At 41.8% G+C, this 16,265-nt stretch overlaps 1 protein-coding gene across 15 annotated transcripts in view; it reads right to left on the bottom strand.

Annotated features, from left to right (window-relative positions):
- Nucleotides 1–16,265, bottom strand: part of ZNF566 (zinc finger protein 566) — a 148,576-nt gene that overhangs the window by 22,281 nt on the left and 110,030 nt on the right. For 7 of the 15 annotated variants that reach the window (XM_084905224.1, XM_084905221.1, XM_084905222.1 and 4 more), the window contains exons 2-4: nt 15,336–15,411; nt 7,691–7,817; nt 7,182–7,280 (exon numbers count right to left, since the gene is read on the bottom strand). In XM_084905224.1, coding sequence (XP_084761350.1) covers nt 7,182–7,280; nt 7,691–7,817; nt 15,336–15,344 — 235 coding nt within the window. In that variant the 5' untranslated portion in view covers nt 15,345–15,411. Of the gene's footprint in view, nt 1–7,181; nt 7,281–7,690; nt 7,818–10,487; nt 10,522–15,335; nt 15,412–16,265 lie in introns of all 15 variants that reach the window. The other 8 variants (XM_084905228.1, XM_084905227.1, XM_084905220.1 and 5 more) reach the window with 6 other exon arrangements.

The following is a 16,265-nucleotide window of genomic DNA, read 5'->3' as shown; positions in this document are numbered from 1 at the left end:
AGGGAGCAATTCAGCAAGAAGATATAACTATGGTAAACATATATGCACCCAATGCAGGAGCACCGAAATACATAAAAAATCTCCTGGAAGGTATCAAGGGAGAGATCAACATCAATACAATCATAGTAGGAGACTTTAATACACCACTGACATCAATGGATAAATCCTCTGAACAAAAAAATCAGCAAAGAAACAGCAATCCTCAATGATACACGAGACCAGATGGACCTAATTGACATCTTCAGAGAATTTCACTCCAAAGCCAAGGAATATACGTTCTTCTCAAGGGTTCATGGAACATTCTTAAAAATAGACCACATATTGGGTAACAAGCAAAGTCTCCCCAAATTCAAAAAGATTAAAATCATATCAAGCATTTTCTCAGATCACAATGGCATAATATTAGAAATAAACTATAATAAAAACATTCCAAAAAACTCAAACACTTGGAATCTGAATAGCATGCTATTAAATAATGATTGGGTGATCAACGAGATCAAAGAAGAAATTAAAAACATCCTGGAGACTAATGACTATAAAAACACAACATTGCAAATCCTATAGGACATATTGAAAGCAGACCTGAGAGGGAAGTGTATAGCTTTACAGGCCTACTTCATACAACAACAAAAAAAGTTAATAAATAACCTAACTCAACAACTCAAAGAATTAGAAAGAGAGCAACAAGAAAAGCTCACAGTGAGCAGAATGAAGGAAATAATAAAGATCAGAGCAGAAATGAATGACATAAAGAGCAAAGAAACAATACAAAAGATCAATAAAACCAAGAGTTGGTTCTTTGAAAGGATAAACAAGCTTGATGAACCTCTAGCTAAGCTCACCAAAAGCAAAGAGAGAAGTACTAAATAAACAAAATCAGAAATGAAAGAGGTGAAATAACAACAGACCCCACTGAAATACAAAGGGTTGTTACAAAATACTATGAACAACTCTATTCTAATAAACTAGACAACCTAGAGGAAATGGACACATTCCTAGAAAAATACAACCTTCCAAAACTTAATCAGGAAGAATCTAAAAATCTCAATAGGCAGATAACTATGGATGAAATTGAAGCAGTTATCAAAAAGCTTCCAGCAAACAAAAGCCCAGGGCCAGATGGCTTCACAGGGGAGTTTTACCAAACATTCAAGGAAGAACTAAAACCTATCCTCCTCAGACTATTCCAAAAAATTCAAGAGGAAGGAACACTTCCAAACTCCTTCTATGAAGTCAACATCACCCTAACATCAAAACCAGATAAAGATAACACAATGAAAGAGGATTACAAGCCAATATCCCTCATGAACATAGATGCCAAAATCCTCAACAAAATTCTAGCAAATAGAATCCAGCAGTATATAAGAAAGATCATACACCATGAACAAGTAGGATTTATCCCGGGCATGCAAGGATGGTACAATATTCACAAATCAGTAAACGTGATACATCACATAAACAACTTGAGAGATAAAATTCACATAGTCATATCAATCAATGCAGAAAAAGCATTTAACAAAATCCAACACCTTTTCTTGATAAAAACTCTCAGCAAGGTAGGAATAGAAGGATCATACCTAAACATAATAAAAGCCATAGATGACAAACCCACAGCCAACATCATACTCAATGGGCAAAAACTAAAACCATTCCCTCTAAGAACAGGAACAAGACAGGGATGCCCACTCTCACCACTCCTGTTCAACATAGTGCTGGAAGTACTAATCATAGCGATTAGACATGAAGAAGAAATAAAAGGCATCCAAATTGGAAAAGAAGTAAAACTGTCCTTATTCGCAGATGACATGATACTGTATATAAAAAACCCTAAAGACTCCATCAAAAAATTATTATACTTAATAAATGAATTTGGCAAGGTAACAGGATACAAAATCAATGCCAAGAAATCTATGGCATTTCCATACACCAATAATGAACTTACAGAAAGAGAGACTAAAAAAGCAATCCCATTTACCATCACACCAAAAAAATTAAGATAATAAACTTAACAAAGGAGGTAAAAGACCTATACGCAGAAAACTACATGACACTGAAAAAAAGAGATAGAGGAAGATGTAAACAGATGGGAGAACATACCATGTTCATGGATTGGTAGAATCAGCATCATTAAAATGTCCATACTACCCAAAGCAATCTATAGATTTAATGCACTCCCCATTAAAATATCAACAGCATATTTCACAGACCTAGAAAGAACACTCCAAAAATTCATCTGGAATTAAAAAAAAAAAGACCCTGAATAGCCACAGCAATCCTGAGAAAGAAGAGTAAAGTAGAGGGACCTCAATACCAGATTTCAAGCTGTATTACAAAGCCACTGTTCTCAAAACAGCCTGGTACTGGCACAAGAACAAACAGACAGACCAATGGAATAGAATAGAGAATCCAGATATCGACCCAAACCATTATGCTCAATTAATCTTTGACAAAGGAGGCATGAACATACAATGGAGTAAAAACAGTGGATTCAACAAATGGTGCTGGGAAAATTGGAGAGATACATGCGAAAAAATGAAACTAGACCTCCAACTTACACCATACGCAAAAATAAACACAAAGTGGATACAGGATTTAAACATAAGACGGGAAACCATAAAAATACTAGAGGAATCCACAGGCAGGAAAATCTCAGACATATGCCAAAAGAACTTCTTCACTGATACTAATCCTAGGGCAATGGAAGCTAAAAAGAAAATAAACAAATGGGACTACATCAAAATAAAAAGCTTTTTCACAACAAAGGAAACCATCAATAAAACAACAAGAAATCCCACTACATGGGAGAACATATTTGCCAACAATATCAATGGTAAGGGTTTAATCTCCAAAATTTACAGAGAACTCATACAACTTAACAAAATAAAGATAAACAACCCAATAAAAAAATGGGCAACTGAGCTAAATAGACACTTTTCGAAAGAAGACAGAAGGACAAGAGACATATGAAATCATGCTCAAAGTCATTAATCATCAGAGAGATGCAAATCAAAACAACAATGTAGTACCATTTTACACTGGTCAGAATGGCTATCATCAACAAATCAGCAAACAACAAGTGTTGGTGAGGATGCGGAGAAAAAGGGACTCTTTTACACTGCTAGTGGGAATGCAGATTGGTGCAGCCACTATGGAGAACAGTATGGAGTTTCCTTAAAAAATTAAAAATGGAACTCCCTTTTGACCCAACGATCCCACTTCTAGGAATATATCCTAAGAAACTAGAAACACGAATCAGAAAGGATATATGCACCCCTATGTTTATAGCAGCTCAATTCACCATAGCTAAGATCTGGAAACAGCCTAAATGCCCATCAGCAGATGAATGGATTAAAAAACTGTGGTACATCTACTCAATGGAATGCTATGCTGCGGTAAAAAAAGAAAGAGTTCCTACCATTTGCAGCAACATGGACGGAGGTGGAGAGCATTATGCTAAGTAAAATACGCCAGGCAGAGAAAGATAAACATCACATGATCTCACTCATTTATGGAATATAATGAACGGCATAGACTGATGAACACCTGAAAACGCCTTTTCTGCCATGCTAGCAGTCAGCAGCTGTGTGGTAATATAACCTGGGGCTATTGGGTAAGTATTTCTGGACTTATGTTCCTAATCCTCCATGGGTGGGAGCCCTTACCTGGGCTGAGCCTCCTGCCCAAAGTAGTCACTGATACCAAACACCTTGGTCATCCAGGAGGACCACGGGTGGGACAAGGAAGTATAATTACATAGGGGTCACCACCCAGCTGCCATTCTGTATGACACAAAATTAAACCACTGATCCTTTGTGTGTAAAAGTAAAGAGAGGTTTATGGCTTGTGAGGACACCAAAGGAAAGGACCATCACTACTTCCTCCTGGGAGAGGTGGAGAAAATATAACAAAGACCTTGTCTATACAAAAAGAAATTGACAGCCAGTTTAAAATGGAATTTTCATGGCCTAGAGCAAAGATTATCCTTAGATGATATTATTCTACAAGGTCATTATAATTTTTCCCAGACTTGGGTTATCCCCATTACCTATAATAGTACCTCCTACCATGGGGTATCAATAAAAAAATCATTTATTTTATTTTATATATATTTGTTGGTGCTTGGAGACAAAGGTAACACATCTCTAGATATTTTAGAATTACAACAGCATATTGTGCAATTATCCCAAACAAACTTATAAACCAATCCTTTGAATGTCTGGCAGCAATTTAAAAACGACATGAAAGGACTTCATTCCTTCCATTGTGCAGAAGGCCCCCTGGGAAGGCACCTGAGCATTCTATACTGGCCAGTCTTGCCCTTTTGGCCAAAAATGACCCTCTTCTCATGATCCAGGTGACCACAACTGTTGCCTGACCTTTCAGTTCATGCCAAGGCTAAAGCACCATTGTAGCTGGTACCATAGATCTCTCTCCTGCCCAATGGGGTAAGCTGGGCCCTCTCTGGAGAAGAAACATGATCCCAAAAATATGAGATCAGTGCCCGGGCCTCACCAGCAGGTGAGGGGTCCCCAAGGCAGGTGCTGGGCATGGAGCCCATGGGGGCATAGGCTACCAAGGAGACAGACCAAAACTCCCATCATCCTGCTTGGCCCCGGAGGATGGCTGGTTAGCCAGAGACGGGTAAGATTCCTCAGGGAAGGAACAACCTAAGACAGGCACAGTCACAGAGGGGCCATCAGGAGAGAACTTGGGGGTCAACAGAGGTGGGACACAGACCTTTACCAATCCTCCGCGCCCCGCCCCCCTCCCCCCCCCCCCCCCCCCCCCCGTAACATGGCAGGCACCTGAACCTTCTCCCATTCTGAGGGAGGTCTCCTGCCCCCCATGGCTGCTTAGTTTCCCATCCACAGCTCAAATTGGGATCCAGGTAACAGACAGAGACTTGGCTGACAGCAGCTGCCCTCTCACTGCAACAAGACTTGTTTGAGAGGCCTGGAACCCATGGTGTGGAAAAGAGGGTTTTTAATATCTAAATCCAGCCTAGTACCAGGAATGCTCAGGCCCTTCTCAAGAAGGCAAATAATCAATTCCACTAATACACACATGGTAAATAAGATTGTTGCTAGAGTGTTGAGTTTGACAGTTGAGTAGTAGCCAATTACTCAGAGGAAATTAATGTGGCTAATGGAAATAAATGAATATTCTAGAAAAACTGAATGTACTATACAAAAAGCTGTTCCTAAAGTGTTAAGAAAAATTCTTATTGGCAGAGCGTCTCATGGTAAAATTGCATAACATGTTATGAACCTAAAGCAGTCATAGTTTAGCACAAATAATTAAAATGTAAAAGCTATCAAGACTACATTATAAAATTTCCAAAAGTCTCCTATTATTTAAATTAAAAAAGGGAGTGACAGTGGAAGAATATCATGTAAGGAAAAATATCCTGCGAATAATTTACATCTAAAAAATTTGTACTTTAGAAAATTAACCTTCATTCGCAATGCTAACAGAAAGATACCCATGAAAATACACACATGGTGTCAAAACAAGCCAGAGGAAAATCATTTGGGGGGGGGGAATGAAAAAGGATCCCAAGTCAAATTTATAGAAAAATCCCTTTAACTTTTGGTCAAGAATATGTTTGTATATTTTCAGAAAACAACTCCGAGACCATCTGGAATCCTGTAACAGAGAGGAATAGACAGAAGTGCTCCAGCCATGAAGACAGAAGAGAAACAATTCAGAGATGGAAGATGCTGACAACCCCTCGCCATACCAGCAGACAGCAGCTGCGTGTTGCTGAAGGATGCCCAGGACCAAACCAGAGACGGTCGGACCTGTATCACCATCATTTGTCCAACAAACATATCTGAAATAGCATGGCTGACATGTATACATAAGGAACTACTTGACATTGAAATTGGGACTCAAAAGAACTGTTGGCCCAGAAAGGAATTCACTACAGACTGATTCATTTGCCTCTCAGCATAACCATTATGGCTTTTCTCAATTTAGGTTCTTACAAGGGCATTTCTTAGATCACATGATCTCACACATCTAGAGGAAATTATCAACAACATAGACTGATGAACAAAAACAGACTCAGAGAAAGAGAAGCACCGAACAGACTTTCAAACCTCAGAGGGAAAGTAGGGAAGGGTGGGGGTAAAGGAGAAGAGATCAACCAAAGGACTTGTGTGCATGCATATGGGCCTGACCAGTGGCCATGGACAACGGGGGGGTGAGGGCATATGTAGGGAGGGGTCTGAGATGGGATTGGGGGGGGGGGGGAATGAGGACAATTATGTGATATCATAATCAATAAAAAAAAATGGGGGGAAAATAAAAAAATAAAAAACAACAACTAAAATCAGAAAGGACTTCATCCAAAAACACAGGAAAGCTGGCGGAGTAGAAAATCTACAACCAGGAAGAAGGAGAGAGGCTCATGGATTGGACTGGGTGCGGCAAAACGCTGAAGTAGGGAGATGCTCGAGTGCTCATGCAAACAGGAAGTGCAGCCAAATGCCTGCCTGGCGAGAGAGGAGGAATTCCCAATTGCACTGAACCCTTTCCGACTGTACTGAACCCCAACTTCGGCTGAAACCCCATGGACCCAGGCATACAGGTGGAGTCTGGACTGTAGAGAAAGGCACCCAGACACTCAGAGACTAGGAGATCAGGGGAGCCAGGAGCTGCAGCGGGCAGGGTCTACAGTCACGCACGAGTGAGTACCTGCAGAGGTCTGACCACTGAGGTTGCCGCAGCCTCTCTATAGCGGAAGGATCAGAAGAGAGTCATGGGGTGGGGGAGAAACAACTGTAATAATCTGAGCAATAAAGATTTATTTTTTAAAAAAATAAGTCTTTGGCAATGTAGAAAAGAATATATTTCAGGAAACAGTGATGGTTTTTTTAAGGCGAATAAAAAAGAGAGTGAGATTATAAGAAACTAGATCCAAATATGGATAGGAAGGAATATCACTAGAGAAGGCAAAGAGGGCAACAGCTGGTTAAAATTAGGAGGTAAGTATAAGAGGAAAAGGACAGGCAATATAATAAGAAAGGAGAAAAGGTAAGGTCACTTAAAAGTTATACTGAAAAGTCTTACTTTTGCACAGCAGGCTTAAAGTTTTTATGGGAAACTTCCCAGAGAGCATCTCAAAGGTGTAGCCTCTCCATTGAATAACTGGGTCATTACTATCATGCCTCACTTACCTGGATATTGGCTTCCTGTTACTTCTCTGTCAACCAACCAGGGTTCCTTCCCCTGCTCCAAGAAGGAGACCACATCTGGTTTAGAAATAGAATGTCCTGCTTATAAAAGAAGTAATGAGACATGTTTATGATAAGAATGTCCCAGAATTCAAATCCAGTTCCTTCATTAAGAAAGAGTTAAAGACCCTGGCCAGTGTGGCATGACCTCCTTTGAACCAGGGGGTCATGGTTCAATTCCGAGTCCAGGCGTATGCCCGGGTTGTGGGCTCGGTTCCCAGTGTGAGGCATGTAGGAGGCAGACAATTAATGATTCTTTCTCATTATTCATGTTTCTGTCTCTCTTCCTCTCTGAAATCAATGAAAATATATTTAAAATAAAATAAAAAACATTCCTCTAGGAACTGGATTAGAAATCTACTGGTTAATTGAAAGGTAGGTAAGTATTTTACCCTGGAGGAAGCAGACATTCTGAGGGCAGAATCTGAATTAATATGGACAGAAGTCCTTACCCACTGAAATCAGGTTGTTGTAATTCTCCAACATCACATCTCTGTATAAATCTCTCTGATCATCATTCAGGCATTCCCACTCTTCCTGAGAGAAGTCTATGGACACATCACTGAACACCACTGACTCCTAGAACAACAATCATGCATATGACTTGATTAACTTTAAAAAATGTTTTTGTGAAGGCAGGAGAAGAAAATAAAGGTAGAAGTGAAAAATAGCAAGCATATAGAGAAGGGGTGAATGTGGGAGGATTGTAAACAAATAAGCATGACTTAACCAATAAGTTTCCATATCATGTTTCCTCCAGACAAAACTGCCCGAGTATACTGGGATACTTCCACTATCTACATAAGTCTGGGAAGGTACAGTCTACTAAGAAGTTTCCTAATTAAATGAGTTGGTATGTCAAATGCCTAACACAATACTCGTCATATAATACAAATGTGCTTCTTTTTTCTCTCCTCTTTTTCCAAAAGCTAAAAGTAAAATTTCAGAAGAAGGGAAAAAGAGAAGACATTAAAAGCATCCAGAGAAGAGTAGATCATATAAAAGACATCAAGAATCAGAGAGACAATGGGTTCTTTACAACACTATCTATATATATTTAAAAAACGAATATGCAAAGTGTCTCCTCGGGATTTCGACCAGGAGACTGGGGGTTTGATCACTCACAATAACGTGTGCTGACCACAAGGGGGAAGAACAGAATGAAGGAAGGTCCCAGCCAGCAGCCAGAAAGAAAGCCCCAATCAGCCCAGATCACTGGCCAGGCCTAGGGACCTTATCCATGCACTAATTTCATGCACCAGCCTCTAGTTAGAAATTTTAAAAGTCTCCAATATTTTTATGGAAAAAAGAAATTCTGACCAAAAATTCTATAATAGAACTATCATTCTAGTGTAAGGGCTGAAAAAACAATATACCTAGACATAAAAGGATACAAGCCCAATTTCTTAGGAAACTATCAGATGATGTGCTCCACCAAAATGGGGAAGTAAACCAAAAAAGAGGAAGACATAGATTCAAGAAAATAGGTAAATTAGCACAGAAAACAGTGAAGGAAACCCAAGGAAACAGAAGAAAAAAGGAAAGTCTTGAGAAAACTGCAGCAGAACTAGAGAGTAACCAGACTAGATAGGAGCAGGATTAAAAGGAGAATGGAGATTAAAGTCTCCACATGCAAAAGGAATGATGTGTTTGATCAAATGAAAAACATTAATTAGCTTGTGACAATGATTCTGGAAACATTAGATAAAAATACATTGATATCCCTAGCTGTTTTGGCTCAGTGGATAGAATGTTGGCCTGCAGACTAAAGGTTACATGCTTTAATTCCGGCCAAGGGCACATGCCCAGGTTGTGGGCTCAATCTCCAGTGGGGGATATGGAGAGGACAGCCAATCAATGATTCTCTTTCATCACTGATGTTTTTCTCTCTCCTCCTTTCCTCTCTGAAATCAACAACAACAAAAAATTTAAATACATGGATAATTAAGCAAATGTGAGAAAAAAATTAACCTCAGGAAAAATAAAAGTTGTAATAGAATAAAGGTGAGCTAGCTCAGCAGTGAGTGATATTTATAGATTAATATCCCATAGACTATTGATGTAACCAAAAATTGTAATATAATTAATTATAGAATCAGAGGAAATTAAGGGAGCAATATGGGAATACAATGTCCCTTCCACTGTGCAGTAAGTCAAGAGATAATGAGTAAAATAGATTCATAAAAAAATAGCAATTCAGCCGGGACCGGTTTGGCTCAATGGATAGAGCGTCGGCTTGGGGACTGAAGGGACCCGGGTTCGATTCCGGTCAAGGGCATGTACCTTGGCTGCGGGCATATCCCCAGTAGGGGGTGTGCAAGAGGCAGCTGATCGATGACTCTCTCTCATCGATGTTTCTAGCTTTCTATCTCTCTCCCTTCCTCTCTGTACAAAATCAATAAAATATATTTAAAAAAAAAAAAAAAAAAAATAGCAATTCAACCATATTCAAGAGTTGAAGAGGAAAGAAAGTTGTGGGACTAAGTGAAAAAGATGAAGGGATTAAGAAGTACAAATTGGAAATTACAAAAGTCATGGCGATGTAAAATACAGTATAGAGAATATAGTCAATCCTATATAATAAAAAGGTAATATGCAAATTGACCATTACTTGCACAATATGGCCGCCCCCAGGTGGTCACAAGATGGCCACCATGGGAGGGTGATGAGGGGGGCCAGGCAAGCAGGGGAAGGCAGTTGGAAGGGACCAGGCATGCAGGGAAGGGCAGTTGGGGGCAATCGGGCCAGTAGGGGAAGGCAGTTGAGGGCGATTGGGCTGAGAGGGGAGCAGTTAGGCATTGATCAGTCTGAGAGAGGAGTGGTTAGGGGGTGATCAGGCTGGCTGGCAGGCAGGAGAGTGGTTGGGAGCCAGCAGTTTTGGACTCTGAGAGTGGTCAGGCCTAAATTGGCTGTCGGACATCCCCCAAGGGGTCCCAGATTGGAGAGGGTGCAGGTTGGACTGAGGGACACCCCCTCCAGTGCACAAATTTCATGCACCAGGCCTCTAGTAATCTACACTGATAAAAGAAAAACATGCAAATTAACCATCACTCTACTACACCCACCAGCCAATCAGGAGTGAGTATGCAAATTAACCCAACAAAGATGGCAGCAGCCACAAAGCTCGAGCAAGCAGGAGGCTTGGGTTGCCCCCAGCGAAGGAGGAAGCCAAACTTCCCGCCCGCCCTGGCATCCACTCAAGGCTACAAAGTTTCAATTATAAAAGATAAATAAATCCCAGACACCTACTTCCAGCAGGCCCTGGCCTCCGCTCAAGGAGGCGCTGAAAGAAAAAAAAAAAAAAAAAAAAAAAGAGTGGCTGGGATCTTTCATGGCCAACCTGAAAACAGCCATCAGCCCCTCACCCAGGCTGGTCAGGCACCCCAGAGGGACGCCCCCCCAACCTTAAGGGGCTGTGGCCAGCCTGAAAACAGTCCTCAGCTCCTCACCCAGGCTGGCCACACTCCAATGAAGTGAGGGTCCCAGCTGCCGGGCTTCACCAGCCTGCAAACAGCCATCAGCCCCTCACCCAGGCTGGCCATGGCCCCCCAGCAGGGACTCTCCCCCTACAGGACACCCTTCAGGGCAAACCAGCCAGCCCCCATCTGTGCACAAGGCCTCTATCTATAATAATAAGAGGGTAATATGCTAATTAGACTGGGAGACCTTCCAGACGTTCTTCTGGATGGCGACAGCCACAGAGCGGAAGCCACGGAGCTCAGCCCCACCACCGGAGCCCATGGTGGTGGGGTTGAAGTAGAGGCAATTAGAGGCCAAGAGGGAAGGGCAGTTGTGGATGATCAGGCCAGGATGGGATGGCAGTTGTGGGTGATCAGGCTGGTGGGTGGCGGGCCGTTGGGGTTAAGCAGATCAGCAGGGGGCCAGTTAGGGGCCAGTTAGGGGCCAGTGGGGGTCAGTTGGAGGTGGTCAGGACAGTGGGGGGAGGGGGGCAATTTGGAGTGAGCAAGCCAGCAGGAGACAGTTGAGGGTGAACAGGCCAGTGGGGAAGAGAGGTGAGGGTGAGCAGACCAGTAAGGGGGGACAGTTGGGGGCAAGCACACTGGCACAGGGGGCAGTTGGGGTGATCAGGCTGGCAGGGGGGCATTTGGGGGCAAGCAGGCTGATGGCAGGGGTCAGTTGGGAGCGAGCAGGCCAGCATGCAGAGTGGTTGGGGCAACCAGGCAGGCAGGTGAACGGTTAGGAGCCAGCAGTCCCAGATTGCAAGAGGGATGTCTGACTGCTGGTTTAGACCTGATCCCTGCAAACCAGCAATAGGACATCCTTTGAGAGGTCCCAGATTGGAGAGGGTGCAGACCGGGCTGAGGGACACAGCCCCCATACACGAATTTCGTGTACCGGACCACTAGTAGTATAATAACTATGTATGGTGCCAGGCAGGTAGTTGAAGTATCATGGGGAATTACTTTGTAAATTATATGACTATCTAACTACTATGCTGTATACCTGAACCTAATACAAAATAATATTAAAAAACAACTGTAACTTAAAAATTAAATTTAAAAAGAGGGTTGAGGGCAGCCACCTTTTAGGAGTGGAACTGGTGATAAAACTGTAATAGTGCTACTTCACTTGTACACACATCTAATAAAAGAGTAATATGCAAATTGACCAGGCCTGAAGGGGGAGGGAATTTGGAGGGACCAGGCCTGCAGGGGAGGGCAGTTGGGGGGATAAGGCTTGCAGGGGAGAACAGTTGGGAGGGACAAGGCCTGCAGGGGAGGACAGTTGGGGGGGACCCGGCCTGAAGGGGAGGGCAGATGGGGGGATCAGGCTAGCAGGGGAGGGCCTAAACAGGTGGTCGGACATCCCTCAAGGGGTCCCAGGTTGGAGAGGTTGCAGGCTAGGCTGAGGGACAACCCTACCCCCTCATCCCACCCACACTGCACAAATTTTGTACAACTGGCCTCTAATGACTTTTAAAAATATTTTATCTTAGAAAATTTAATTTGCATATAATTCAAGAAAACCATTCTAATGCCACAATATCCTATATAATAAAAGAGTAATATGCAAATTGACCATACCTCTGCTATACCCACAAGCCACGCCCACCATCCAACCAGGAGCCGGTATGCAAATTAACCCAACCAAGCTGGCTGTGGCCACGGAGAGAGCAGGAGGCTTGGGTTTCCCCAGCAATGAAGAAAGCCAAGCTTTCTGCCTGCCCTGGCCTGCCCTGGCCTCTGCTGAAGGCTATAAAGTTTCAGTTAGAGAAGACAAATAAATCCCAACAAAAATGGCTGCAGCCATGGAGAGAGCAGGAGGCTTGGCTCCATTCAAAGCTACAAAGTTTTGCCAGCACTGGTTTGGCTCAGTGGATAGAGCGTCGGCCTGCGAACTGAAAGGTCCCGGGTTCGATTCCAGTCAAGGGCATGTACCTTGGTTGTGGGCACATCCCCAGTAGGGGGTGTGCAGGAGGCAGCTAGTCGATGATTCTCTCTCATTGACGTTTCTAACTCTCTATCCCTCTCTCTTCCTCTCTGTGAAAAATCATAAAATATATTAAAAAAAAAAAAAAAAAAAAGCTACAAAGTTTCAATTATAGAAGATAAATAAATCCCAGATACCAGGGCCTCTGCTTGGGTGGCTGGGGGACATGGCCAGCCTGCAAACCACCACAGGCCCATCACCCAGGCCACCCCAAGAAAACCCAAAAAAACCCTACCCTGATCCGGGACACCGTTCAGGGCAAACCAGCCAGCCCCCACACATGCACCAGGCCTTTATCCTATCTAATAAAAGAGAAATATGCAGATTGACCATCACTCTAACACACAAGATGGCTTACCCCATGTGGTCAAAGATAACTGACCCCATGTGGATACAAGATGGCCAGCAGTGGAGGGTAGTTGGGAGGGACCAGTCCTGCAAGGGAGAGCAGTTGTGGGTGATCAGGCCAGCAAGGGATGGAAGCTGGGAGGGACAAGCCCTACAAGAGAGGTCAGATGGGGGCAATTAAGCCTGCAGGAGAGGACAGTTAGGGGTGACCAGGCCGGCAGAGGAGGGAAGTTGGGGGTGATCAAGCCTGCAGGAAAGGGCAGCTGGGGGGGAGGGGGACCGGGCCTCTAGGAGAGGGCAGTTAGGCATGACCAGGCCTACAGGGGATGTCCAGATTGGAGAAGGTGCAGACTGGGCTGAGGGACACATATCCCTGTGGACAAATTTTATGCACCACGCCTCTAGTTATATAATAAGAGCTATTCCTTGTTTTAAAAAAAATTATCTTCATAAGCATGTTTTTCACTGAATAACATTCTATTATACAATCTAATAAAAGAATAATATGCAAATTGACCATCATTCCAACATACAAGATGGCTGCCCCCATGTGGACACAAGATGGCCGCCACAAGATGGCCAGTAGGGGAAGGACCAGGTCTTCAAGGAAGGGCAGTTGTGGGCGATCAGGCCAGCAGGCAAGGACAATTGGGAGGGACCAGGGCTGCAGGGGAGAGCAGTTGGGGGTGATCAAGCCTGCAGGGGAGAGCAGTTAAGGGCAATCAGGCTGGCAGGGAAGCAGGCATCAATCAGGCTGGCAGGGAAGTGGTTAGGGGTGATCAGGCTGGCATGCCTGATCAGAATCATTTAAGGACAATCAGGAAGGCAGACAGGTGAGGAGTTGAAAGCCAGCAGTCCTGGATTGTGAGAGGAATGTCCAACTGCCTGTTTAGGCCTGATCCTACCAAGATCCGGCCTAAATGGGAAGTTGGACATCCCTCGAGGGGTCCCAGATTGGAGAGGATGCATGCTGGGCTGAGGGACACACATCCCCCTGTGCACAAATTTCATGCATCGGTCCTCTAATATGGATATAAATGATAACTTTTCTTTTGCTTTCAGATATTGAGGCTACAGGTGATCTTTAGAGATCTTCCCAACATTAGCCCAATCTTATAACCACACCCATTGTTCAACTGGAAATTCCCTTTATTCCTCAGCTACACAAAACATATGGAGAACATTCCATTATAAAGACTGAAATCAAAGAAACCCTTATTCCACATATTTTCTCATTAGAAAATCTAGGTCTGCAGAAATGTTCAGGACTTTCCCCTTTGAGGTGTCCTTAATTATTCATCCCATCAAATCACTAAGAAAATTAGATTCATTAACAAATTAATCTAGATTTCTGGTATATGTCTAAGATAGAAGATACTGAAGTACTTACAAAATGAATCTGTAAACATTGTTTAGAAACCTAGCTGGTTTGGCTCAATGAATAGAGTATTGGCCTGCAGATTATAGAGTCCCTCGGTTCAATTCTAGTCAAGGGCACGTGCCTGGGTTGCAAGCTTGATCCCCAGTGGGGACGTGCAGGAGGCAGCCAGTCAATAATTCTCTATCATCAATGATGTTTCTTTCTATCTTTCCCTCTCCCTTCCTCTCTGAAATCAATAAAAATGTATTTTTAAAAATTAAAATTAAAAATATAAGGAAGAACTGGTTGTGTGTAGATAGGGTCACTGGGCTGTTTAGGAGAAAATTGGTGTCAGTTTCCTGAAGAGGGACTATGTTAACCTGTGCAAAATTTTATTTTCCAAACTTGGTCTCAGACCATTTTTCATTTTGTAATTCACAATCTTTCAAATTGTAATTCACAATTTTGTAATTCACAATCTTTTTGTGCAAACAAGTTATGTTTCTTAACGAATTCCTGGTAAAATTTAGCCTGATTGACACCTCTTCAGAGAAATTTATTATCCAATCACTTGACTCTCTAACAATTATCTGCAAATTAAGAGTGTAAAGAAAGATCTTTAACCAGACATTCTTTTCGTTTTTCCAAAAATGATTATTGAAACACCTTTTTTTCTATAACTATCTCCACAAACAGAAAAATATTTGAATTGGCTTATTAGAGACCTTTTTCTTCAAAGCAAAGGCAAGAGAATTTGTAATTGTTTATAACTAAACTGTATGAAAGTTTTTTGGTTTTGTTTTTAAACCATCAGAAAGCATCATGATGAGGAAAGCAAATGTTTACATATACTAGGGATAAAAATGGCTCCATTTGAGCAAACAAAACAAAACAAAAAAACCCACACAAACAAACAAAAACCCCACATAGCAACTCACCTGAGTCATGGCTTTGATATTTGTAGAAAAGGATCAGTTGTCCTCTGAACTCCTCCACTTTTGGAAAAAGACAGAGCTGGAGGAAGCAAAAGAAGCTACATAAGATCTTATTTGCCTTATAGCTCCAAAAATGATCATTTCCCCTCTGTTCACTCCACACAAACACTTGAGGAGTTATTAATGAAAAGAACAGGAAAGTATTTTATTATCCCCAACTCCAGAAACCTCAGGCTTTTGACTAGACCAGAATAGATTTGAACAACCTGATATGGCTTGGAGAATATATGTATACCTACACTCAAAGATGTAATTTCTTTTACATAAATTGTAGCATATTATACATACTGTTACACATATTTGCTATTTTAATTTACTGTATTTTGTATTGGATCCCAACTAGTACATACAGAGTTGCATAATTCTCTTAGCTAAATTACACATCATTAAATGAATATATTTTTTATATATATATAATATATTATTTATATATCATCAACAACAATCTGCTGTTTATGATAATTTGGGTTATTTCCAGTCTTTCATTATAACAATGTTGTACATATCATTCATTTTACATATCATTTTACCAACATATAATTTTGAATGATTAATTCATAAAAGTTGATTACAATCATTTTGGTTTGGATATACATTGGCCAAACCAGGTTTCAATAATCCTGAATTATACAATCAGGTCCCAAATCCTGAGCAAGAAACAATTGATTGATAAACAGATCCTCTAATTCTGCTTTAAGTCTTGCCTTAAGATAACTAAAGTCCAGAAAAGCAAACAAAGAAATATTACTGAAACTTTAGCAAGATGTTAAAATTAGCATAGCAATAAGAAAGAATTACGAGTATAGAAATTATGTAGAAATTGACTATATAACTGATGCTTTAGAATAGCTTTTGATGTTACATGAATGAATA

This window comes from Pipistrellus hanaki, assembly GCF_964339955.1.
Source record: "Pipistrellus hanaki genome assembly, chromosome: 15".
Classification (NCBI taxonomy): Eukaryota; Metazoa; Chordata; class Mammalia; order Chiroptera; family Vespertilionidae; genus Pipistrellus; species Pipistrellus hanaki.
The sequence above is the reverse complement of the archived record's forward strand: the minus strand, read 5'-3'. Positions and strand labels throughout refer to the sequence as shown.